This window comes from Odontomachus brunneus, unplaced genomic scaffold (assembly GCF_010583005.1).
Source record: "Odontomachus brunneus isolate Ranch 3 - 2012 unplaced genomic scaffold, Obru_v1 Obru_scaffold_069, whole genome shotgun sequence".
Lineage (NCBI taxonomy): Eukaryota > Metazoa > Arthropoda > Insecta > Hymenoptera > Formicidae > Odontomachus > Odontomachus brunneus.
The window spans coordinates 180,607-206,368 of NW_022639519.1; the positions used below are offsets into that span (position 1 = coordinate 180,607).

At 36.2% G+C, this 25,762-nt stretch overlaps 1 protein-coding gene across 1 annotated transcript in view; it reads right to left on the reverse strand.

Moving 5' to 3' along the window:
* LOC116846764 overlaps nt 1-25,762 on the reverse strand; it is a 54,585-nt gene that overhangs the window by 23,741 nt on the left and 5,082 nt on the right. The window contains exons 2-3 of the mRNA XM_032821023.1: nt 9,106-9,185; nt 2,944-3,022 (exon numbers count right to left, since the gene is read on the reverse strand). Coding sequence (XP_032676914.1) covers nt 2,944-3,022; nt 9,106-9,185 — 159 coding nt within the window. The remainder of the gene's footprint in view (nt 1-2,943; nt 3,023-9,105; nt 9,186-25,762) is intronic.

Sequence of the window (25,762 nt, forward strand, 5' to 3'; positions counted from 1 at the left end):
TCTCTCTCTCTCTCTCTCTCTCTCTCTCTCTCTCTCTCTCTCTTTATTTTATTTACTTTCCTAAAATTCTTCTGTTTTGTCCTGTTTGCTTGATATTCTTTTCTCTAGCATTTCTGTGTGCACAGTGTTATAGTCATTAGCTATATAGTTCGCACCTTTAGTACGACTATCGCATTTTACTTTCCTTCTTAACTATTGAAATATTTTTTCTTCTTTAATTTTCTGCATGATCTATATTACTGTCAAAACATCAAAATTAATCACCATTAAGATGTTTCGCTACATTATTTTAAGAGGCCAATATGCTCTAAATCTAAATCTCATCAAAAAACTTCATCTCTCTTTCAAATTCCGTTTCAAATTCTGGCTTACGTTGCGAGTGCAGAAGACACCACCTTTGTGCAGCAGACTTTGCCTTTTCGATTTTCGATTTGCTTTGCTTATTCGCGTTTCTCTTTCGTTGCTCTCTTCTATGAAATTCTCTTTCCCATCTTACTTGCGTTAGGCATTTATCTTACTTTTCCTTCAATTTATCTTTATTTCTATTTCCATTTATTTCTCTTGCTTTTATATTAAATATATCTTCGTTGCGTTACTTAAAATCTTTCGCTCGTCCTACTTTGATGCAAAGTTGAGCATAAATTTATTCTATTCTCGATTTAATTGCGTTACTCAATATAATCTTATACCAAGTTCATTTTTATATATTTGCATCTTTCATATTCCCATATTTCACAAATCCTTTACATGCATTATCTTGATATATTTTTGCAAACATCTTCCATTGTTGCGTTCGACTATAAATAATTTGTAAAATTTTGTATTATACTCTCCCCCCCCAAAGGATTTTTAATCCCTCAGGATTAATTTATAAACTCTATTCTACTCTATTCTGCTTTGTTGTCCCTTTTCCTCCTCCTTCTTTCTCTCTCTCTCTCTCTCTCTCTCTCTCTCTCTCTCTCTTTCTCTCTATTTCTATTGTTCTCTCGTTGGAAACGAGAGGGAGAGAACATGTCTCTCTCCTTTGTGAGAATCAACATCTCGACAATTCTTCGCGGCTAATCTCCGTTTGACGTGACAGCTGAGATACACCGAAGCACGCTCGATCACACGCATTCATTATCGTACTTGCATCGCTGCGTGTAAACCGAAATATCTCGCATAGATCCGAGAGAGAGATGTCTTCGCTCTTCCAGGCACCGCGCGCACACACTTGCGTAATGCCGCGCAATGCAAAATACTTTGCTACCTCCCGTGTGTGATTATCTCAATATTTTACTTCATAAGAACATAACGAGGACACTAATTAATCATTGTGTATATATTATAATAAGTCCAGGTGTTTAACGCGCAAGCTGTCTCAAGAATTACCGTTAATACGCCGTTTCGTCACACTCAAAAAAATCGCAGATCCCATCCGTACGAAAATCTCGTAAATCCTGCGCGAAGTGATATATTATAACAATTACGCGGAAAAAAAAAAGAGTTCTCTACGGCAGCGAGAATCTGTGTGCGCTAACTAAATCTCGCTGTGTAATATATACGAGAAAAAAAGATCTCGCTATGTAACATATACGAGAAAAAAAAGATCTAAGAAATAAAAAATTCTTTTTTCGCACGATAAACTGTAAAATTAAGAATTTATATGAAAAAATAAAACTATAATATTCTCTTCGTGTAAGCACATATTTATCTACGAAACCGATGTAGCAGCAACAGTAACAAAGGTTTCAGTGACAGCAGTCAATTTCTCGCAACAGGAACAAATGCATTATGATGATATCATGATTAGATGAAATATTCTCTTTTCCCGCGTAATAATATAAAAAATAAATTTCCGCGGCTCTCTCGATCTTTCGCCGGCGCTTAGCGCGATTGACAGAAACACGGCGCTATAATCGGGCGAGAAATCACGCGTCCCTTCCTTTTTTTCTCCTCAACGTCGGGAAATCAATTTCTCATTAATTACAGCACGGTGGGGAGATCCGTCTGTCCTTGACGCCTACAATGGATTTTTTTCTCTCGAACCGCGAAGTCGCGAACCGGCTTTATTATACATTCGGCGGAGCGTGCTCGACCTTCGGCATTTCTGCTATCACGAATTTTATTAAAACGACCGGATTATATAAAAAGAGACGACTATATTCTCCTGCGAAATTGCAACGACTCGCCGGCGTGGAAGAGTCGCGCTGTCGACATCGTGCGACGTGATGACTGGAAAGTGAGCGCGTATCAGCGCACAGGACGCCAGGACGCATTCCTCGAATATTTATGTTCGAAATTTAATTTGAACAATAAGAATTATCTCGACAGGAAGTACTTTTAACCTCCCCTCGTTCGACTGAAGAATACTAGTGCTTTCGTATAAGCGAAATGCCACGCCTGTTATTGATTAAATTTTTTAACGAAAATTTAATTACTACTGCATCAATATAGCTTCATAAAAACGATTAAATGTATCAAAACGTTAATTTGTCGAACCAGAGTTATCAAAACTTAATTTTGATAACAGCGTGAGTCGTATTAACTTCACGTGTTTACTCGCCATGAGCGCACGCTAACACTTCCAGAATCTATTAACAAAAGTTATACTAACGAAAAAATGACTATACAGATATAATCTAAAAAGTCGTAAAAATAAGAAGAGTCAGAAAATTTTAAAGACAATTTTTAAGCCACTTTTATATAATTAGAAAATAAAATTTCAGCTGAACGCGCTCGCCTCATACGAGAGTAATGGTGGGCTAACGTGTATTAGTAAGTTATACTAACGAAATTAAGAAAACGCGACCATAGAAATATAATATAAAAAGTTATAAATAAAACGTCAGAAAGATTCAAAGCCAACTAGTTAAGCCACCTTTATATAAATAGGAAATAAAATTTCAGCGAAGTGTTCGCTTCCTACGAGAGCAATGGAGGGTTAAATAGAGAATGACTTACGATTGGTAAACGAATCTCTCCGCCTCGATAGCCGAGCGTACTCTTGCTTGCAGGTCATGATCCACTCCGTAAACGTATTCTGCAACAGAAATGTACACAGAGATTAGACTTGGAAAATATATATTCTATATATTAACGAACAAACTGATTATGTATATTCCAACTTGAAATTTTTGCTTTCAACTAAATTCACTACAGATAATTATTATAACAAGAATTTAGTTTCTTAAACCCATATTAACAGTCGTCACTTGAAACTTGTCCCATGTGAGACACTCAAATACGAATTTAAAGTTAGATCTGACTTTTTCAGTTAAATTACATGATATATGCGACATTATATTTGCAATCGTGATTCCACTGAAAATCTCACATTTAATTCTAATCTCAAATCTGAGTATCTCAGGCATTTTTAATGTTTTTTTTTTTATTTTTTAGATTATTTCTCCCTCGAAAAATATATCATTCTTAGCAGAATCTTCTCATGTTATGGTCTCAAGAGAACCAAAAGAAAAATATCTGAACATTTAAAAGAAAAAAGAATGTTATGGTCTCAAGAGAACCAAAAGAAAAATATCTGAACACTTAAAAGAAAAAAGAACTCTATTTTCAAAGTACCATTTCCTATGACTCCATATTTTACACGAAAACTTTTATCATAAAAATATTTTTCTTCTAATAAAGCGAGAAGAATGAAGAATTCTTCTAATAAAAATAATATTGTGTTCAAAATATTTCCCTTTCAGTTTTAGAAAAATTCCGCGAAGGATGAGATTATATTTTTACGGGTAAATCTATCGTTCCGGAATTAAAGCGTAATTATTCAAACAAGACACGGATAAGACACGTGAATGAAAAATACGACGTGAGTAGGCAATGATCTTAAGGAATTCATTCACTAGATATGTATTTTTAGTGATGCGTCAAGGGAACTACACATAAATTCATTTTTTATCAAACAAAATTATGTCCTCATATATTTATTTCATTATTTAAATAATCAAATGTCAATATGAAACTAATTTCATGATACTATCTTGCCACATTCCCCTCAATATAATACCTCAATACAATGTTACTCAAAGCACAAAACAGCAATTTTCTGGCTTACAACCGATTATTACACAAAAACGATGCAGAGTGAATAATATTCCTTCGTCTATGTCGCGTTCCCTTAAAATGCAACATTTATAACGCTAAGTTTTTATCTAGATTGTATCGCTTTTTTTACAAAGTTATACTGGAATTATCGTGGAGTTATACTGGAATATACTGGAGCTATACTGGAATTATATCGTGTATATTGCTTCTACTATGATGGTATGGGTGCAAAATTGTGATATTCAGTATCAAATTTCTCACGAACAGTACAGACAAATCATATGAAATTTCAACTACGAATCTGTTCTACTGCGATAAATGTTACGTTAGATTTTCGTATGATTTTTAAACGTTTTCACTTTAAATAAATAAACTCCTTAACTGAAATCACGTTAACCAATAGAGGAATTCCTCGCGTTCCAATTGCTGTTGTAACTTTACAACGTTACGATAGTAACGTCCCATCCTACGCACCGGCGTGTGTGGGAGCGGTCTCACGATTGTCTGGCATTTCCTTGAAATTTGTAACACCGTCAGTCCGTCTGCTCCGTTACACAATTCAGTATTTCGACAATCCGGCTCTTGAATAAACGATAAACTCGTAAACCGGCGTAATTCAAAAGATACATCGCGAATTATGCAATCCCGAATTCTCGACGAGATGCTCTCGACCTGTTCCATTCTCATCTCTGAAACATCTCATTTCCATTTCGTCTATTTTAACTAAATGAGATGACCAAATTTTAATTAAGTAAGGTGATTATACACGCATACTCACTCACTCTCATACACACACATACACATACAGATTTTTCAGCCCTAAATCCGGGGCGTCTGTGAAGCTGGCACGTTTTACAAATTAAAAAAAAACAATAATAGTTCTATTAGCATTTTTAATAGTTCTAGAGTTCTAGATAGAAAACAGAAAGAGTTCCGCATTTTTGATACTGATGAAAAACAGCAAATAAAAAATTGTGCTAATCTAGTTTCGCAAACCTAGCACGACACTTCCCTTCTAAAGTATATATAAGAAATAAATAAATATCACTACTTTTAGCAAGAGTTCCCGTCAGTACTGATCGAATTCTATCAATATGTTCAATTAAAAAAAATTTCAACAATTACGCCTTTTTCATAAACTTCAAATACTACACTCAGCACGACACTTACGAGAAAAAATATCATGCAGATCATATCTGACCGTCTATTGACAGTTCTCGTTACTTCTAGGAAAATTCTAGTCCCTACGTTCAAATTTAAAAAGAGTTCCGACAGCTACTTATTGTTAAATAATTTTTATTATATATATGAAATATTTTGTTTATAAACACATATGAAAAATGATTTAACAACAGTGTAGACCTACTACACATAGTAGATCTACACGTAAGACTGATTTGACAGATACATCCTGGAAAATGCTAAAGAATCTCCGAGAATCGCAAAATTAGTCAGCGTCCTGCACGCGTCTATTTTCTTGCAAGTGACTCAACGTTCGTGTCCAAAGGTGACGCCGCCGGGGTTGGCCAATTATTTATGCAGATATCCAAAGTATGCTAATCAATGGCTCACAATTCTCTTTGTGTATATTTCTTTTTTATCGCTCCACGGAACTACACTACGAGTTTTTACAACCATAGCGAAGTATGTTGTTTTCATTGTACTATTTAACTTCTAACATTTGATATTTGATACTTAAACTTCTCCGCGTACCATGTCGGATCGGTGAGGCCCGAAGTAAATATTTAATCAAACAGATCTAACAAAATAACGCAAATCTGTTTGCAGATTTCCATTTTATTGCGCTATTAACTCACAATCAAGGCTTTTTTTATATATCTGGCAAACAAATTATGTCTAAAAATACGGGTTTTCGAGAAAGTTATGACAGTTCAAATTGCCCAAGTCTGTCATACTCAACTTGAGCTGTACGTTTCAAAAAACATGGTTGTGGAGTGTTAACATTTCACCAGATAATTTGAATATCGTATGCTGAACACATCGCTACTGGACATATGCTAAAATACACAAAGAAAATATTGTAGTAAAAATTATGTTATATTAATTACGTTAAATTATATTATATTATATTTATTTTTACAATTTTTTAAAGCTTTTTTAAGCTTAAAGTTTTTTTTTAAAGCTAAACTGTACTAAAATTCTACGCAGAAAAACAGTTTGGCGATTAATCAAATTTCTGGTGAAATGTACACAAATCAGAAAATCCCTCGATTTGTATCTACCAGAATTTTGTTTAACTTAACAAAATTTCTAATTAATTTGAATAGAATTCTAGTAAGTTCAACTTACTAGAATTTACTGGTTCGTTTATATTTCATCAGAAATTCGGTTAATTTAACTAAATGTTTTTTTATGGGCAATAAAAAATACTAGAAATAGTAAACTTAACAATCTCTCTAGCCGGTATACTATATGAAGAACCTCCAAGTAATATCAATTATTTTATAGCAAAATATCGAATGTGCATAACATTTTTAAACAAATATACGTAATTATTAATTAATTAAATAATTTCATAAATTAATATTTATCTTGTAATTAATTATATATTTAATATTTTATTAATTTAATATTTATCTTGTAATTAATTATATACTTAATATTTTATTAATTTAATATTTAACTTAAGAAGTCAATAATTTAATATTTAACTTAAGAAATTAAGTAAAATAATTTCATAAATAAATTTAAATTAATTTAAATTAATAAGTCATAAAATTTCAAAAATATTGTTGCAATTTTTACTACAATATTTTCTCTGTATATGTAATAATCATAAAAAGAAATTTAAACGCCTATATTTATATCCTCAATTTGAGGTAGTCTCTAATCAATTATCAAATATACGAGCAACACTGCTCCTATTTGCAACCGAAAATACTCGGTTCAAACCGATCGAATCAAACCGATAAATTCAATTTCACGTATTACGTGTGTTGCCCGCGACGGGCATTTGTCGGATTTTATTAATCGTCTCGCTGTACACGACGGATATATCCGCTCGATAGGTTGCGTATGTTCCCGGGTACGTTCACCATAATTAACCCTTCGCAAGATCCAACTCATTATCTCCGTACAACTACATAGATCATTCGCGGTGTCGCAAGACGTCCGGTTGAATTTTCCCGACGAACGGAGCCGCGCGCGCGCACGTTAAATCAAATAATCGAACGTAGAAAACACGCCGCGATATCCCTCTTTAAGGGGATGCCACACTTGAAAACTTTCCCGACGAAATGCAGACTTTTTTCTGCAAAGTTTACGTTGCGTATTGATGGCATAGAATTACAAATGTTTTCACACACAAAGTACGAGCAATAATAAATCGGAGCATTGCTCAGTATATGTGACAAAAACGATAAAAAACTTTAAAATTAACATCTCGAGCTGTGGATTGGTCATTAAATATTTACTTGATGCGGAAGTTCTGCAGCTTATACGTATCGCTCGTTTGCTCCGCTAATGAACATTTTACGGAATATTTCTGTGCGTATCTTTACGACTGATTTAGAAGCTCAAAAATGTACGGACTGTTTGCAAAAAGATTTCTACATTCACATGATTATATTTCCTACTTACATAGTAAAACGAAGCAACACGCATTTATATTAAATCTATGTGCAAAAGAAATAAGAAAAGAATAGTATTAGTATATAGTTAATAATATTAGTGACGATCATCTCTATGGTATCGATATTTTCCGAGTTCGTTACCCATTTCAGCATCCCTTTGGATGCTAGAGTCGATGACAAACTCGAACAATGTCGATAATGCAGAGACGATCATCACTAACATAATCACTGTCCTTTTCGTATTTCTTGTATATACAGAACTTACATGAATGTGTGTTGCTTTGTTTTACCATATTCAACAGAAAACCTAATATGTGTAGAAACCTATATATGTTTAGAAATATTCTTGCAATCTTTTTCGATATTCTTAAGCTTCCAAATGCAAATGCGGAGATAGAATAATGTTCTTCAAAATTTTTCTGTTTGGAGCATCCACACTTTCGGCGTATACAAGCTGCGGAACTTTTGGATTAGACAAATATTATACTAACTGACAGCTTTAGATTTTACATTAAAAATTATTTGTTTGTTTTCGTCACATATCGAGCAATGCTCCATTTATTTTTGCACGCGCTTTTATTGCGTAAAAGCAATTTGTAATTCTGTAACCAATACGACGTAAACTTTGCAGAAAAATGTCAATGTTCTATCGATAAAGTTTTCAGCTTCAGCATCCGCTTAAGAGAATGCTGGAGTTGAGAAAGCCAGAATACTGACTTTTTCTGCAAAGTTGTAGTATTTGCTGCACAGAATTATAAGTAACTTATACGATAAAAATACGCAAGAATGAGTTGTTCAATATGACAAAAATAACAAAAGTTTCAAAGTTGACATTTCGAGTATAAATTGGCTCATCAGACGCTGTTAGATAAAATAAAGATTCGTCTGGTCGTAGATGTATATCTACCTTGTATCTTGTATATGCTGAACGCGAGTTTACTCCGCTCAGAAAAATTTATAATAAGACATTGCCGTACATCTGAATTTAGAAGCTTCAAAATATCGGAAAAATTTGCAGAAAGATTTGTATATATGTGTGGTTAGATTTTCCGCTAAAAATGTGCTGAAATGAAGCAACACACACATTTACATAAAATCTATGTACAAGAAATATGAAAAGTATAACATGATTATATTGTCTCGCTTCTAAATCACATCGACATTTTTGAAGTTCGTTATCCACTTTAGATCCCCTTAACAATGTCAAACTGCTCGCGAAGGCATTATGAAAGGATTTCGTGGCGAGTTCGCGGCGAAATCTCTTCGCGGTCGCGAAAAACATTAGCGTCTCTACGCTAAAAGTTGCGTGCCGGACGATTGAGTGTAACACGATAACGCAATTGTCTTGTCTTTTATGTTCTTTATTGTAACTGAACGATCCTTTTCCCGTTAAATGAATGATGATGATCGTTATTATTTTTTTTTTCAACGTGAGACACGATATTTTACTGCATTGAGGAACATTTACCGGAAATATCGAATTGGCTGACCGTCGGCGACAACGCTGACACCACGATGAACAGTGCGCACAGCAGTACCAGGCTGCTTCTGAAATCCAGAAAATAATAAAGTTATTTTTCAAAGGATTCATTTTAAATTGTGATATGTGTACCACAGCGAAAAACATCATTATTACGTTAGCCTGCGAATGTCAATACGACAGAGAAGAATGAGAAATAAAAGGAAAAAGGCGGGATTACGGTGACGCGAGGCGTAACATAATTTTCTAAGATAATTATCTGTTTCTTTGCGCGTGACGTCGCGAGTTACGCAACGCTCTTACAGGTCCATATCGTAAAACGCAATTAATTTGCCGATGCACGCGAAGCGCACTGGATTCGTGCGCGCGCGAATTAATTTTGAGGTATAGGAATCGATGTTATCCCGACTAGAAATTTATCCCCTGGTCCTGATTAAATTGATCCCTATCAGATATTTGATTTGTATAAGGTGATGTTATCAAATCCGAATTATTAATAATCCTTATTATTAATAAGGTCCTGATTGCCAAGCTGCATTATATGACTTATTAGGACTCGAACATCATGCTGAGAAAAAATGCTCGAAAATTTATTTGTAGAATACAAAGTTTATTTCTTTGAAATATAGTTCATTTCTGCAAATAAATTGTATACAGTATACTTATAAATAAATTTTCAAATATTTTTCTTAGTTATCTTAACTTTATAAATTTTTTTCCTTTTTTCCCTCTCTCTTTTTCTGTTCTCGTTCTTCTTTACTTTGTTTTTCCTATTTCTTGTTTTTTTTTAGTTTGTTCCTTTTTCTTTTATTTTCCGTATTTTTAGTTTTTTCTTTTTATTTTTAACTGTATTAATTTAATGTATTGTATTACACAAAGGGACAATTCCAGTAAATAAATGAATTAAATGAAATCTTAAACAAACTAGGCAACTGATTGGAATTAACTTGATCAGAGAAAGAGAGAGGGAGAGAACCACGGAATAAATTTCCAAACGGGATTCTATCGCGCGTGAAAGCGTGTCCTGTCGCGCGATCAGCATGCCTTTCTGTTTATTTATCCATAACGTTAATTAAACACGAATCCCAATTGACTTGGTTTTCACGTTTATATACACGACTTCACTATATTTTTAACAAAGTCAATACTATTCTTCCTTGTTTTCTAGTAGCGACTGGCGGATGAAATTTTTTCAGGCAATGTTACTGTCAACTCAAGGAGAAGTTTCGGTTGGATACAAAGGGAAAAACGTAAGCACCGTGCGACGTATCCTCGAAAATGTTGGCGCACGACAACGACGTCGTCGTGACTTCCAGGTATGACCGTGTGTACTTTCTCTGCAAGAAAGAGACGCACAGAGAGGTGCAGAGAAAGAGAGAGAGAGAAAAAGAAAAAAGAAGATCAAGAGCATGCGAGTAAATTCGCCGCGTTCTCCAACGCGGGGATTCTCGCTCGCTTTGACGGTGTTTGTTCCGGTCTCGATACTCTCGATCTTACGTGACAAACCGTCGATCTTCATCCGCGCGTTTACTTTTGCGCACACATCACGATTATTTCGAATTAAAATGAAAGATGTAACGCACACGCGCACGCATATACACACAAACACAGAACGAGCTAATAATGCACAAGATTACATACGATGACACGAAACATGGCGTAATTCAACCGAGCGTTTAGTCAAATTATACTTGTGAAGAAGCTTTCGATCTCTTCTATCGAATGTCTCCTCAATCGGCCAATGTGGCCATTGACGAACGAACGACCAAGGATATATCCAGCCAAGTTACGTCAAAATCAGGTACAATAAAAAGTAAGCAGAAGATAAGATTCCGGAGGGATCTTTCAGCCCTTTCACCGCGAATCCGTGTACAGTTTGGCAGGGACTCGACGACATACCCGAGAAAATATCGCGGCCGTGCGCGGCGGTCGGTTGAGAGCCGCTGGTGGGATCCGCCGTCGCTTTCAACAATAACACGTAGGTGGACGAACCTACGTGTGTAGCGCCGGTGGGCACCTGCGGGTGAAACGAAATCAGACGGCAAGCTAGGCGCGTCCGGGAACCCCGTTCCCCGAGTGCCAGAGGAAAGGAGGGGAGGAAGGGGGTAAGAGCTCTCACGCTTCCTCCTTTCTGCGGCTCCTCCCGAGCTCCACGGCGCCGACGACGGCGAGACGGTGAGAGTGGCCGCTACGTCAAGTACAGTACGTCGGCTACCACGGGGTTCGCCCCAGACAACCTGACTACGACACGGTGATTCCGGTTACGGTGGGACGGCGGGACGATCGCCGATGGAATTACCGCGTTTGAAACTCGAGCGAGTCGAGTCATCACACGCTTTGGAAGGAATAGAAGCTGAAAGGGACTCTCTCTTTCTGTCTCTCTCTCGCTCTCTCGGTTGCGACATTAGAAATGAAAGTACATATTAGTTCTTACACGCTTGTTGGTTCAAGGGACCGGGCATCGAAAGGGGAACGAAAGGCGCGCGTGGATCGAAACAGCAAGTTGATTTTGAAGGTCTCGGCGAATTCACGTGTTTCTCGACATTGATTCTCTTAAAAAGATATAATCTCATTCGTAATAAAGTTCTCTTATGCAGCGACCTCAAGAGGATTCCCCTAAAAACAAAGAAAAAGAATTCTATTTAAAAAAAAAACTTTCATGCAAAGTACTATTCTTTGCAACCTTATATTCTGGGTGAAGACTTTTTTGCCGGAGGAATACTTCTCTTCTAACGAAGTAAACTATATATTAACTGAAAACTTATTAAATACATGAAAAATATATCTTTTTAAAACGGAATGTCCTCCTATTAGGAGAAATTTCTATTAAGTTTATTCATTTAAAGACAAATGCTTAAAATTATATAAAAATTTAATGTAACATTCATCGCAGTAGAACGCACTCGTAATTCAAGTTTCATACGATTTGTTTGTACCGTTCATAAAAAATTTTGTATTAAATATCGCAATTTTGCACACGTAATTTTGTGTATCCGGCAACTTTGAGCCGCCATGATTTTTAATTAGGAGAGACCAGATCTAGTTGGCCCCAGGGGGTATGTTATTTAAATACTTTTTTTTAATATTCATCTTGTGAAAGGAAAGTGGATATAAAATCGTGAAATGTTCCTTCCAGAATGTAGATACTTTCCTCTGAATTTTATTAGAATCGAAATAATGTTACAGCAAAAAAATAGGAAGAACTGTTTTAATGATAGCAAAGTAAAGAAGCGATAGATATGACCATTATTTCAGTATAACTTTGTAAAAAGTGATATCATCCAAATAAAAAATTTAAAATGCTTTGACTAGCATTGTACTGAGTGAAATGTGGCCATGTGGTGTCATGAAATCAGTTTCAGATTAACATAAATTATTTAGAAAGTGAAATAAATTTATGAAACCGTAATTTTCCTCGATAAATAGTGAATTTATGAGCAACTCTCTTGATACGCCAATAAAAATATGCCGTTTGGACATATTGAAAATACATACTGATGAATAAATTCCTTAAGAACAAGACTTGTGTAAGACTGTAGATAAAAGATGAAATTCCTGTGAACTTTAAGAGTACTGTGCTTAGAATTTTTTTGTTATAATTCTCGAGGAATTTTCCTGTGGCCATACGCAAGAGGATTCCGCTAAAGATAAGATTCTTTTTTAGTGTTCCACCGCAATTCTAGACTCGCGATATGATTAATTGTTTGCCCGCGCGCTTTCGCAATTTTACGGTTCTTCAAGTTTTTGTGATGGGCTCGTTCATGAGGAGAACTCTCCCTTCGCGTGTCCGGAGACCCAGTCCAGACACGAAATGGCAATTCACGAACGTGAGTCGCGGCTCACCTCGATCGGACAGCAATAAAGAGCCGCGTCTTCTTTCGCAAAGTCGAAGTTTATTGCGCCGTCGGTCGCGTAAGGATCCGCGTTGTGCTTATGAGCGCAACACCGCCGACATCCTTTTCATCTCCGAAGTCAGCAGTGACGTTAATATACAGCGCGTGACAATATCACCCGGAGATTAAACGCCGGTATGCATTCGTTCGCACGACCTGACCTGTCTGCTTTCCTGAGCACCATACGAGTGCTTGCAACCACAAGACTCACTCACTCGCTTGCTCGCTCGCCGGCGCGCACACATCGGCGTCGACGATAATTCAGTGTCAGTAGGTCAACGGAAACTGGAGAAATCTTTCTCGAGGACCCGATATACGCACGTGCGTCCTCGGGATCTCGCGCCTCGGGCGCAATGCGTCTCCGAAAAATTCCGCCGCTTCGAGGTGGAACACCTGCGCCAGTCCATAACTCGGAATCAATCGGCGAGAGAAGTGCTTCCATCACACCGAGCCTGAGGAGAAACAGTTCCACTCGTTGTTCCTTCTTCATTAGCTCCGATACCGTTCAGATACGATATAAGAAAGAAATTAATTCGCGGCATGTCTAATGATGTAATTTTATTGAGACAACAGAACGAACATAAGTTTGCCTGAATAATCTGACAAGCATGTCTGACAAGTATGGCTGTCCAGGGCAAGTATTATATAACTCTTCGGAACAGATTCCGATCAGAATTATGCTGTTTTCCCTGAAAAACATGATAGAAATCCAGGGAATCATTCTAATCGGAATCTACATTTTTAATAGTCCCATAAATATCCGTCCAGTTCATATGTCCAATTTGTCCAAATTATATACTTGCAAGAAACTTCATTCTAACTACACGTCGTTCAATTTTACTCACTCACGATGGAAAATATTAATATAAAATTTCGAGACTCAAGAATTTACTTTGTTACTATTAAATCAGTTCTTCCTATTTTTTCGCTGTAACATTTCGATTCTAATAAAATTCAGAGGAAAGTACCTATAATCTAAAAGGATCATTTCGCGATTTTGTATCCACTTTCCTTTCAAGATGAATATTAAAAAAAAGTATTTGAATAACATACTCCCTGGGGCCAGCTAGACCTGATCTCCCCTAATTGCGAAAATTATGGCGGCTCAAGGTTGCCGGGTGTGCGCGATGGAAACGAAACGGATCGCCATGAATGAATATGAGAGCGGCGAGCGTTAAATTCCTCGAGGCGATAAGTGGCGAATATAACGGCGATGCTCTCGAGGAAGTGGACGCGGGTGAAAGTGCTTATGGGACATTCGCCTGGCGACCGGCACCGGCCGCGGCGCGTTCGCCCATGAGAGAAAGAAGCCGCTTGCGGCTCGCACGTCCGCCACAAGGTACATTCTGTTGCCGTGACATCCGAAGGTCGTCCATGGACGACCGTCGTAGTAGCGTGACGATTGCGGAATTTCGTTGGAAGCTTGCAAAATTCGGCCGACACGTCGATACGTGAACGCTTACTATACGTAAGTAACGAGTCGCACGCTCTCTCGTACGGAAACAGGAGCTGAGGACTCCAAAAGCAAGGTCGACGGGAAATTCGACGCTAATTAAGAGAGATCTAATTAGCCGACAAACACACGCGCCTGCATCTGAGTGTCATCTCTGTGCGCATATCGTATATATTTATCTCGCTGTGTAATTCAGTCTTAATAGCATGCATTCTATTCCCTTACTCTCTAAAGTATAATCTGTATACTCTAGCGCTGAAACGCGCTATACTTACAACTGCTGCTTTGGTTATAAATATAGCATTGCAATCAGTGAAATCTCAGGATCAGTCAATAGTAGCGACTGTACCCATTATATTGACGCATGTTGCGAACATAGATAATGTCATTACATGCAAGGCACACGGAAACTATAAAGTCTGATCTATCATGTACTCTTCGCTTCCTATTTCTTATTCTTTATCTTTTTCTAACTAAAAGTTTAAGGTTTTAGTTAGAAAGAGATAAAGAAAAAGAAACAGGAAGCAAAGAGTATATTGTAGGTGAAGCTTTAATTCTGTCATCACAAACGCAGAGAGTTAGACTTGATATAATAAGGAATTTGTTTAATATAGATTTCGCAGTGAAATCTTATTGGTCAAAATCAGTGAAAAATAAGATGGAACATTAAAGTGGGAGTACTTCCACTGAAAATCAGTGAATATTCACTGATCATCGATGAAGTAATCCTTTTATTGATTCGGAAATATGTTTATTGATTTACTTCAAGAGAGTAGCACTAATAAAAGATTTGTTCTCATTAACCTTCTGAGGACCAGCTATTTTTTTATCGACTTTTTTATTTTAAGAGCTAGAACTTTTTTGTCAATGTCATTGGATTGAAAGGGGACGGCTAACACCGCCGTCGCGCCGATATATCGGCTTCCGGTCTTCCAGGTTAACATATGATAATTATTATTATTATTAGCGTTATCATTAATAATGAAATAATTTCATCGATTGCTAAAACTAATTATTCATCAATCTTTGAATATAAATAAATAATTTCGTTAATCAATGAAATCATTTGTGACAATTGATTTTTTACGTGACAATTGATCAAGTTCAATTATTGATTTTTCAATTATTTTAGTCAAAGAGAATTTTAATAAATTAATGTCCAATATTGATGCTTTGGTTCCAATGTTCTATTATTTCACTGATCTGCCGAGGAAATTTGCAATAAGGGTTTCCAAAATTGAAAAAAAAGCTTTGGCTTATCACATTGCAAGTTATTAATGATACATTACAATATTATTTGCGATATTATTAAATAAAGGGAAAACTTGAAGTTGTTTCACGCAAAACAAGCAATGTAAGTCGCAAATTCGAGGATCCGCCGATTCCTCAGATTTCCCGAATTTTTTGGCAACCTCGCAAACGAGGATTCGTTCCTGCAAGAGATCTCTTTCGATTTACGCGGGTTTCGATACCTCGACGGAAATTTCATTGCGCTGACGTCGCGACTAGATCGCGATTCTGAGTCGTGCGTGATTCGCGTCGCGAATCGAAGACATCGCCCGCGGAGAACATTCCTAGACGCTCCAAACAAATTCTTTCGTCTTACAACATCGCGGCCTGCTGTAATCCGTCCGACAATAACGTCATCTACGCATACCTACTCGGCGATGTCGCCCATTAATTAATGAAAATTTTCTTCGACTATCGGTAAGTCAAATTTTCTTCGAAATAATCGATAATCAAAATTGATCAATTGTCATATATAAAATCAGAAATAATCTCATCGATCGACGAAATTGATTATTTGTGTGATTGATGTGAATAAATAATTCCATCAATCAACAAAATTATTTGTGATTTTATATTTGATGATTGATCAGTTTTGATTATTGATTTGCCAATTATTTCGATCAAAAAGAATTTTAAACAATTAATGTTCAACACTGCTCGAACTCCTGTTTTCTATTTGACCGATGTTTGCGAAAATTAAACAACTAATTTGATCGATTAATAAAATTAATTATTAATCAATTTTTTATGTAATTGATATAAATAAATAATTTCACTAATCAACGAAATTATTTGTAATTTTATATTTAATGATTGATCAAATTCGATTATTGATTTGTCGATTACTTTAGTCGACGTAGTTATTTTAATTAATTAATGTCCAATATTAATGTTTTGGTTCTAACGTTCTATTATTTCATCAAAAGGAAAATTTGCGAAAGGGGTTTCCATAATTAGGAAAATCCTTTAGCTTATCAAAGATCTGGTGCTTTCCGCGGCAAATCAGTCTCCGAGTGCAAAACGGAGATTTCAAGCTGACAGAGACATTGCTAATTAAACATGATTCCGTATGCGACGTGTGTCCGGAAGCTTAATTAGCGACGCGGCAAAATGGAAATCGTGAAACGAGGGACAAACGGACATACATCGGAGGAGGACTTCGTAACGGAAAGCAGCTCTCCTTGACTTCATCATCGTCGCCGTCGCCGTCGTCGTCGTGGTCGTCGTCGTGGTCGTCGTCGTCTCATCGTGACGCTCGTGATTACATTTGCCTCTTGCGCCGCGACAATCGCTCGGACGTGCCCGCGTAACAATGATCTAATGACTTGGTCGCTGAAGATACGCAAAGGTCCTCTTTCTTCTTCGATTCCACGCCGTGATTCCTTTGTCGCGCGAATGATCGACGCGCATAAATCCGTTCGCGTCGCGTCGCAACGGATTGGAAAACTCGTCGGTGTCGCCGGAGAGACGGACGAATGGACGGACAGCTAATTGGATAAGCTAATCTGCACAATGAGCGGCTGGCGCTTGTGTGTCAAAAGTGGAAAATCGCGTCTTGAAATTTCTGCCCTGGAAGAAAAGAACGCGACGAGGCGGCTTGCGCCACTGCGGCAGAAGAACCTAACTTACGACAACGCGATGACATTTGCGCCATTAGAGGAACTCAACTTACGACATCGTAATTCATACTGATCTTAGTCTGCTCGGCGGATCAAATCGGTCGTTGGAAAGTTTCCTCGTGGAGATATTGACAGTATCGGTCTACGCAATGACGCTTTGAAAAGATGTCTGTATTTTGTCTGTACGGCGACTATATCGCTTCTCGCGATACAGATAGCTGCATTGAGAGAAAAAATATCTAAAAAGTAAAAAATATTTCTTCGGTGGGGATATTAGATATGTTTACTTACATCAATGTACATATTTCTCTTTATCTTGAAAAGATTGTTTCCAAATAAGAGAATATACTTTGAGAAAAGAATACTTGAAAATATATTTGTGGAATATATAAAGTTTATTTCTGTGAAATACAAAGTTTCTGCGAAACAAAGTTTATTTCTGTGAATAAATTTTATATCTCCCCTCCCCACAAAAGAAAGCTTAATTGTGATTTATTTCATACAAATAAATTTTACTTCTGTGAAAGTTAATTTCTACGAGAATAAACTTTATATATCCCACAAATAAATTTTCAATTGTTTTTTCTCGGAGTAGCTTTTCTTACTTTTCATGAGAGCAACTGTTTTTTCTATTTAAATGAAAGAATATACATTTAAATAACATGTTATTAGTAAAAGAAATTATCTTTTCATATGAGTACGCGGACAGAATATTGTAGTTATTTCCTTTTTCACATAAATTTTCTTTCCAATTTTACTATATTTTTGCGCGCGGAGAGAATTTTATATTAAAAATTACTATGTCGAATTTTGTAATCGAGCAATAGATCGATATCCTGCAGAAATTCTTTTATTGTTCTTTCATCTCGTACGCTACTCATATTTTTGGAACTGGAATGTATTATTAAACAATGTTTTCAGAAATTATAATGTTCCTAAATGGATCTTATTTCGTAAACTTTATGAAGTGAATTTTCGCTCAAAAAATAGAAAAAGAAAACAGAAAAATAAATGAATAAAGTGATTATTGAGTCACTCGAATTCGATTGATTTTTCACTCCATATAAATTTCGATAGAAATTTCCAGTGAAAAAATTAATTGAAGAGTGAGTATATGGAGTCAAAATCCACTCCAAGCTTGAGTAAGACTTACAATTTCGAATGGCAATATTTTCTCTCTCACTTCGAGTGAAAATATTGCCACTTTTCACTCGTAAGTGAGATTCCATTCCAAGTAATTTAAAGAGTACTAGTATTTTATTTCTGCATTACTAGAAACATAGTAAAAAAAGCGAATCGATATTCTTTATTTTCTTGATACTTTTCTTCTCAGTGTAATATCGTGAACGACATTATCTCATGTTTATCGCGGCAAACAAAGTTTATAAGTCGATATATCCCGACGCTGCTATTTGGAGCATCGTTAACATCTCCGATTGCACTCGCGATTATTTGGACGGGTGTTAGTGGTGTGGGATCAGTGCCTAGTGTACTTTTCGCGAATGACAGTTAACTACGAAGTGGGCTGCGAGCGTTTACAGAAATCTTTAACGCATATCCCTGCGCAAGATGCGCAAACCTGTGCCATTTAACTCGAAAACGTCACGTCAAGGCCGCGATTTTCTAATCCTCGTCTTTGATGGGTTCAGACCAGCTAGATTCTATTCTTATCCATCGTAAGACGCGTTCATGATGCGCGATTACTCGTTCTGCTTTAATCGCATCAAACTATTCACGGACAATTCATGAATGTCTTATTGTCTCAATCTTCTGTAAAGTCTCCAATCGGAGCGCAGCGAACGGGAAAAAATTCATTAAAAGACGATTAACAATGTTACGAAATGCTCCGCGGTACAATAGACTAAAGAGCCTTGTTAATGGCCGATTTAATACTTAGAGTCGGCGGCACGCTCTCTGCGAGAATAGTGACCTATGATTCGCGACGGCGTTCGCGATAAATGGCTCTTAACCCAGATCGTGATAGGTTAGTTCAACGGAAAGGTATCGTTGCCCTTGCACCTGCGAGCCGGCGATACCAATAACGACATACCAGGTATGCTATCCTTGTCTCTATCAGTTTCACCTACGTCGAGTCGTGCTCGAGGAACGCTACGGGTAAGATAAAATTCGGCAACTATGAGGTATGAATAGTTTGAGCGCGGGAAGATTTCTTTTATGGTTCTATTTTTCCTTTTTTTTATGTAACAGAAAAACTCATCGTGCACTGCAAGACAATCGCGTTGGCTTCTCGTTATCATGAGAATAAATCGCAAATCGATTGTTCAGTAGTGGAAAGGATGATTTATATATGCAGAAGTAGGACTTCGTGCAAACACATGAAACTCTAAGTTCTCAAAGAGAAATGACATTTCTGAAGAAATGGACAAATTTTACGAGTAAAGAAGCGCGAGGGAGCTGAGAAATATTTTACGCATGGAAACAATTTTATAGTAAAAACCAGTATAAAATTTTGTGACCGAGGAATAGATTTGCATCCTACGGCGAACTGAAAGGTGTTACTAAAAAATTTGCTGTTTTCAGCAAAATTTGTTATGTTCCTTAACAAGATAAACCTTACTGACAGTCTATGCTTCTTGCACTATTGCACGAAAAGGGAAAAAAGAGAGAAAGAGAGAGAATATATTATAGTTTTCTTTTTCAAATTCCTTTCAATTTTATTATGTTTCTACTAATGCAGGAATAGAATACCAGTACTCTTTAAATTACTTGGAATGGAATCTCACTTACAAGTGAAAAGTGGCAATATTTTCACTCGAAGCGATAGAGAAAATATTGCCACTTGAAATCGTAAGTCTCACTCAAGTTTGGAGTGGATTCTGACTCCATATACTCACTCTTCAATTAAGTGAATTTTTTCACTGGAAATAATATCAAAAATTTAGGAACATTATAATCTCTATGAAAACATTTTTTAATAATATATTTCAATTCCAAAAATATGAGTAGCATGTACGAGATGAAAGAACAATAAAAAAATTTCTGCAGGATATCGAACTATTGCTCGATTACAAAATTTGACATAGTAATTTTTAATATAAAATTCTCTCCGCGCGCAAAAATATAATAAAATTGGGAAGAAAATTTATGTGAAAAAGGAAATAATTACAATATTCTGTCCGCGTACTCATATAAAAAGATAATTTTTTTCACGAATATATATATATATATATATATATATATATATATATATATATATATATATATATATACATATAAAAGCTTCGAAGAAAGAGACTCTTGTTTTTCCCGATTGAATCGAACTCTCGACTTTCATCTTCGTTATCCTGGCATAAGGAGAACACTTTCCTCGCCTTTAATATCACGTGTCCGGACTTTTATTGTGAGCATTGGATATTTCAAAAACTTTTCACACTCGCGCGCCCATCGTATAAATAAATAATACACACCTCGGGAGGGAGACACCGGTGAGCGTGCGGAGAAGTGGCTCACCGCCGCTGGACGTACACGCCTAGCAATTTTTGCCTCGCGATTTTCTATCTCGTGACGCGTACAATACCTCATCCGGCGATTAATGAGATGCGTCCGCGCGCCGGAATGTCCAGGCGCGACTCCGATACTGGAACGGAACGGATCGGAACGGAGCGGAAGGGAACGGGGAGAAACTTTCGAAATTCGCGCACGGCGGACTTTCCATGCCGGACCAGATGGGACGCGATTTAAACGATGATCGCGCCGGATGGGCCGGCTGGTCGTGCCACAGGAGGACCAATGATAATAAAACGTCCGTTTACGAGCGATATTCGGCGCGAATGTAGCGCAGCAGCGCGGCGCAACGAGCGCGCGCGCGCGCGCTCACTGCGGCGCCGAGAGCTTTGCTTTCTATAAAATAAAGATTCCGTTATCGGTGAAAAGTGAATCTCGTTCCTCCTCCTCTTCCTCCTCCACGCGCGCGCGTTCTCCCCCTCCCCCTCTTCCTCCTCCTCCAGCTCGGCTCTTCTCCGTGTGTTTTAGAAAGTTGCGACTCGCGGTCGCGAACGTGCGGTCGCGCGCGTACTCGTGTGTGTGCGTTCACGTCTCGCCGATTGATCGAGAACTTCGTAGGTACCCCGGGATTACGTAAACGCAACTTGTATGCGGCGTGATCGCGTTTGAGGATCGCGTTAGAAGATCCCGTTAACCCTTTAAGTGGCACATAAAAGTTCCGTGACGAAATATTAAATTCCATTTGATTCGTTTGACTCTTGTATCCTTTTTTTAACTCGTAACATATATACTGAGAGAAGAATACCTAAGAAATAAAAAAATATTTACTCAGTGGGTACTAATGACATATTCATTTATTACAATCTAAATTATTTTGCTCAAAATTAAAAATGTGAATGCCAATAAGATGATTACTTAAATATAAATTTCTTTATTTAAACAGAATGAACAATTACTTTCATAGAAATATGTATATTTTCTTATTTGGAAAATATTTTATATTAGTATAAGTAAATATGTTATTAATATATACTGAGAAAGAACACCTGAAAAGCTATTTGTGAGATATAAAGTTTATTTATGTAAAATAAAATTTATCTCTTATAAATAACAAATTTATAAAAAATGAAGTTTTTAATTTTCATAAAGTTTTCCTTTAATTTTTTGTATTTTATAAAAAATAAATTCTCAGAGATATCTTTTCCAGTGTACTTATCAAATAAATACTTTTCCGTGGACATTTTTCCATCAGTGTGCAAATTATATATATTTTGTATTCTATTTTTCAAAATTCCTAAAAAAAATAGCATTGAAGAGAGGAGAAAGAAATATATATATTCTTACTAAAAAAACTGGAAATATTCACGCAATTATTTTAAATCAGCAATAAGAGAAGTTAAAAGATCTCTCGACATCCAGAATGCAATCGGAGCGAATCGAAACAGCTGATGTTTGGGACTCGCGATTTTACGAATTTTTACCGGCTAAACGGACGGACAAATTGCAGCAAAACAACAGACGCATAGTAATCGAGAGCCGACCGAATAGGTCGTAAATAATAATTGACGCCAGTGGCGGCGGCGACGGCTAAGTGTGGGCTTCGGCTTCTCTTAAGAAGATAATCACACCTTTCGCACGGAATCACTTCGGATGCGAAGCAGAAAAGAGAGAGATAAAGAAAATCCGTCGTTCCTCACTTACGCGAGGACATCGTAAGAAATTAGACGGTAAAAAGTATCCCGGGGCGCCGTTTCACTCGAATCCGTCCCTGAGTGTTCGCGCGACGACGGTGCACTCATGATCGATCGATCGAGACAGATCGCCGTATCCGGCGATCAAGACGTAAAGTAAAGCGGATCGCGCCGCAGGTGAACAATGTCTCTCCGGCTTTCTGCATACACGTTGTTTCTCTCGTACTTCTTGTCCTTTTTTCTCTTGTCTTATTGCGCGTAGATATTTATTCCGCGCACGACGATATATCGGTAAGATTACGGTCAGTGGGAAGGAGTAAGGAACTCATCGGCGGTAGCCTCGAGAGAGAGAAAGTGCATGATTCGCGTGACGCTTGTTTGTATAAGAACGCGTAAGAACGATGTCGCGGGCCATGATTATGCGTCGTCCTGTAGTTTTCAACGACGACCTTAACGGAGAGTGCTCTTGAGCGTCCGGTTGCAACGGAATCGAGAAAATTCAGTGGACGAATGAAGAGATCCGCCAGGCAAGTCCGCGGAAGTGAAATTCGCGAATACCGCCGTGACGAACCGCGTCACTTTATTGCAGAGCTCGCGTCGTCCGCATTCCGCGGTCAATTATCCAACAAAACCCGATTACAGTGTCCGACACTAATCGATTTTCTCTGACTGAAGTAATCGGCAATTCAATAATCAAAATTAATCAATCGTTATGTACGATTGAGAAAATATTTAAAATATAAAAGATATTTGTTTGCAATGAATGACATATTTGCACAGAGAAAAAATATTTAAAAATTTATTTGCGGGATGTAAAATTTATTTTTACGAAATAAAGTTTATTTTTGTGAAACAATTTATTTTTGTAAAATAAACTTTCAACTTACATAAATGAATTTTCAAATATTTTTTCTCGATGTATTTATATTAAACTGAGGAAAAATATTTGAAAATTTATTTGTTATATATAAAGCCTTTTTGTGTGAAATAAATAATCTGTAAATTAAATATTTTGCGAAATAAACTTTATAATATTCATAAATAAGTTTTTAAATATTTTTCTTCTCTGTGTACTTACATTATGCTGAGAAAAAATACTTGAAAATTTATTGGTTATGTATAAAGTTTGTTTCTATAAAACAAATAATTTGTGAAATAAATATTTAACTTATACAAATTGTGAGATAAACTTTTAACTTTAACAAATAAATTTTCAAGTATATTTTCAGTATATTTATATTACACTGAGAAAAAATACTTAAAAATTTATTTGTTATATATAAAGTTTGTTTCTGTAAAATAAATAATTTGTGAAATAAATATTCTTTGATATAAAGTTTATTTCTGCAAAATAAACTTTGGAATCTACAAATAAATTTCCAAATATTTTTTTTCTCAAAGAGAGTATAATATAAAATATTTTCCAAATAAAAAAATATATTTTCTTGAAACCTTAGCTTCTCTCATGAGAACAATTGTTTATTCTGCATAAATAAAAAAATTAGATCGAAGTGAATATGTTATTAGTGCTCACCGAAAAAAATATTTCTTATGCTGTAGATATTGTTTCTTTCAGTACAATTACGAATAATTTGATGAAAGCAATTATTAATCAGTGAATAATCAATCACATAAAAGTTCGACTGATAATTAATGTCATCAATCGGTGAAATTATTTCTGATTATATATTGATTAATTTTCATTGTTGATTTTCCAATATTTCGGTGAAAAAAAATTTAGGTCGATTACTGTCCAACACCGAAACCGGTAGTTTTTAATGTATGACAAAAAGTTGATCTGGCTTGCCAAGAGGAGTTAGATAATATCATATTTTCTACGTTGCTTTCTCGTTCCGCTTCTACGCGAGGAAAAATACACTCGACTCACTATACTCTGCTCTACAGGTACACATAATAACGACAAGCGCGTCGCTTAACGAGACAAGACACCACATAACGCACCGCCTGTTAATGGTGTTTTGCATACTTATAGCGCATTTCTTTTTCTTCTTCTGCTTCGGCTCCATTATCCGCGTCTCTTCAGCAGAATTACGTTGGTTTGCGTTTAGCGACGCAGTTAAAAAAATTTCGCTTCTCGTAGACCGCAAGGAATGAAGCTCCGCGGCGAATAGTACTTAATGATATTTATGCAACAAAGTGTCATTACTAGTTACCACACAAGATTCCGCGTGGAAATAACGTTTGCAGCCGCAATCACGATAAGAATAAAGATAATAGCGGCCTCAAGCGCGCCCGTAACTTTCTATCTGTAATAACACCGCATCGATTCGCGATCGGTTCAAAAGCCGTCGCATTTCTCCCGTTCCTGTCACAAGCGGTCAAAACACACACGAGGTAAGATGCGAATGCCCCCGGAAGTGAGGGTAACGAACCCCCTCTCTTAAAACCGTCTTTCGTCACCCGTTGACACTCTCCTCGCTGCTGCAATGTTTCACCGTTCCTGACTCGTTTTGAATTCACGTTTTGCGGCAAGGATCTTGTCGCAAAAATTATTATAGTATTTTGTGACTAAGAAACAGATCAACATTCTGCAATAAGTTATTATTTTTTTTATTTCTCTGTGAGAGAGAGAGAGAGAGAGAGAGAGAGAGAGAGAAAACATCTAAAAAATAAGAAATATTTATTCGATGCCAATAACATATTTACTTGCACTAATATGCATATTTTTACATTAAGAAAACATTATTTTTAAATGAATAAAAATATATTTTCCTAAATTTATTGCTTTTCGAGAAAGCACAATCGCTTACTTATTCTACCCAAACAAAAGAATTTATATTTAAGCAAGTATTATTATCCACTGAATATTTTTTATTTTTCAAATATTTCTCTTCTCAATATATGCCAAGAGATAAATATTTAAAAATATTTAAATATTTATTTGTGGGATTCTATTTCAGGAAAATAAATTTTATTTCAAAGAAATAAACTTTATATCTCTTTAAATAAATTTTCGAGTATCTTTGTTTCACTGTATATGTATTATTTATATGTATGTACTGTATATGTACTATTTATATTTTGGAAACTGCTATAAAAAAGTTTGCTACGCTCCTAGCGAAATTTACTGTCTCTTAGCAAGATAAACCTTGCTAACAGTCTATCCTTTTGCACTACTAAAAAATAATAATAAAATTGAAAAAGATTTATATAAAAAAAGAAAACTATAATATATATATATATATATATATATATATATATATATATATATAT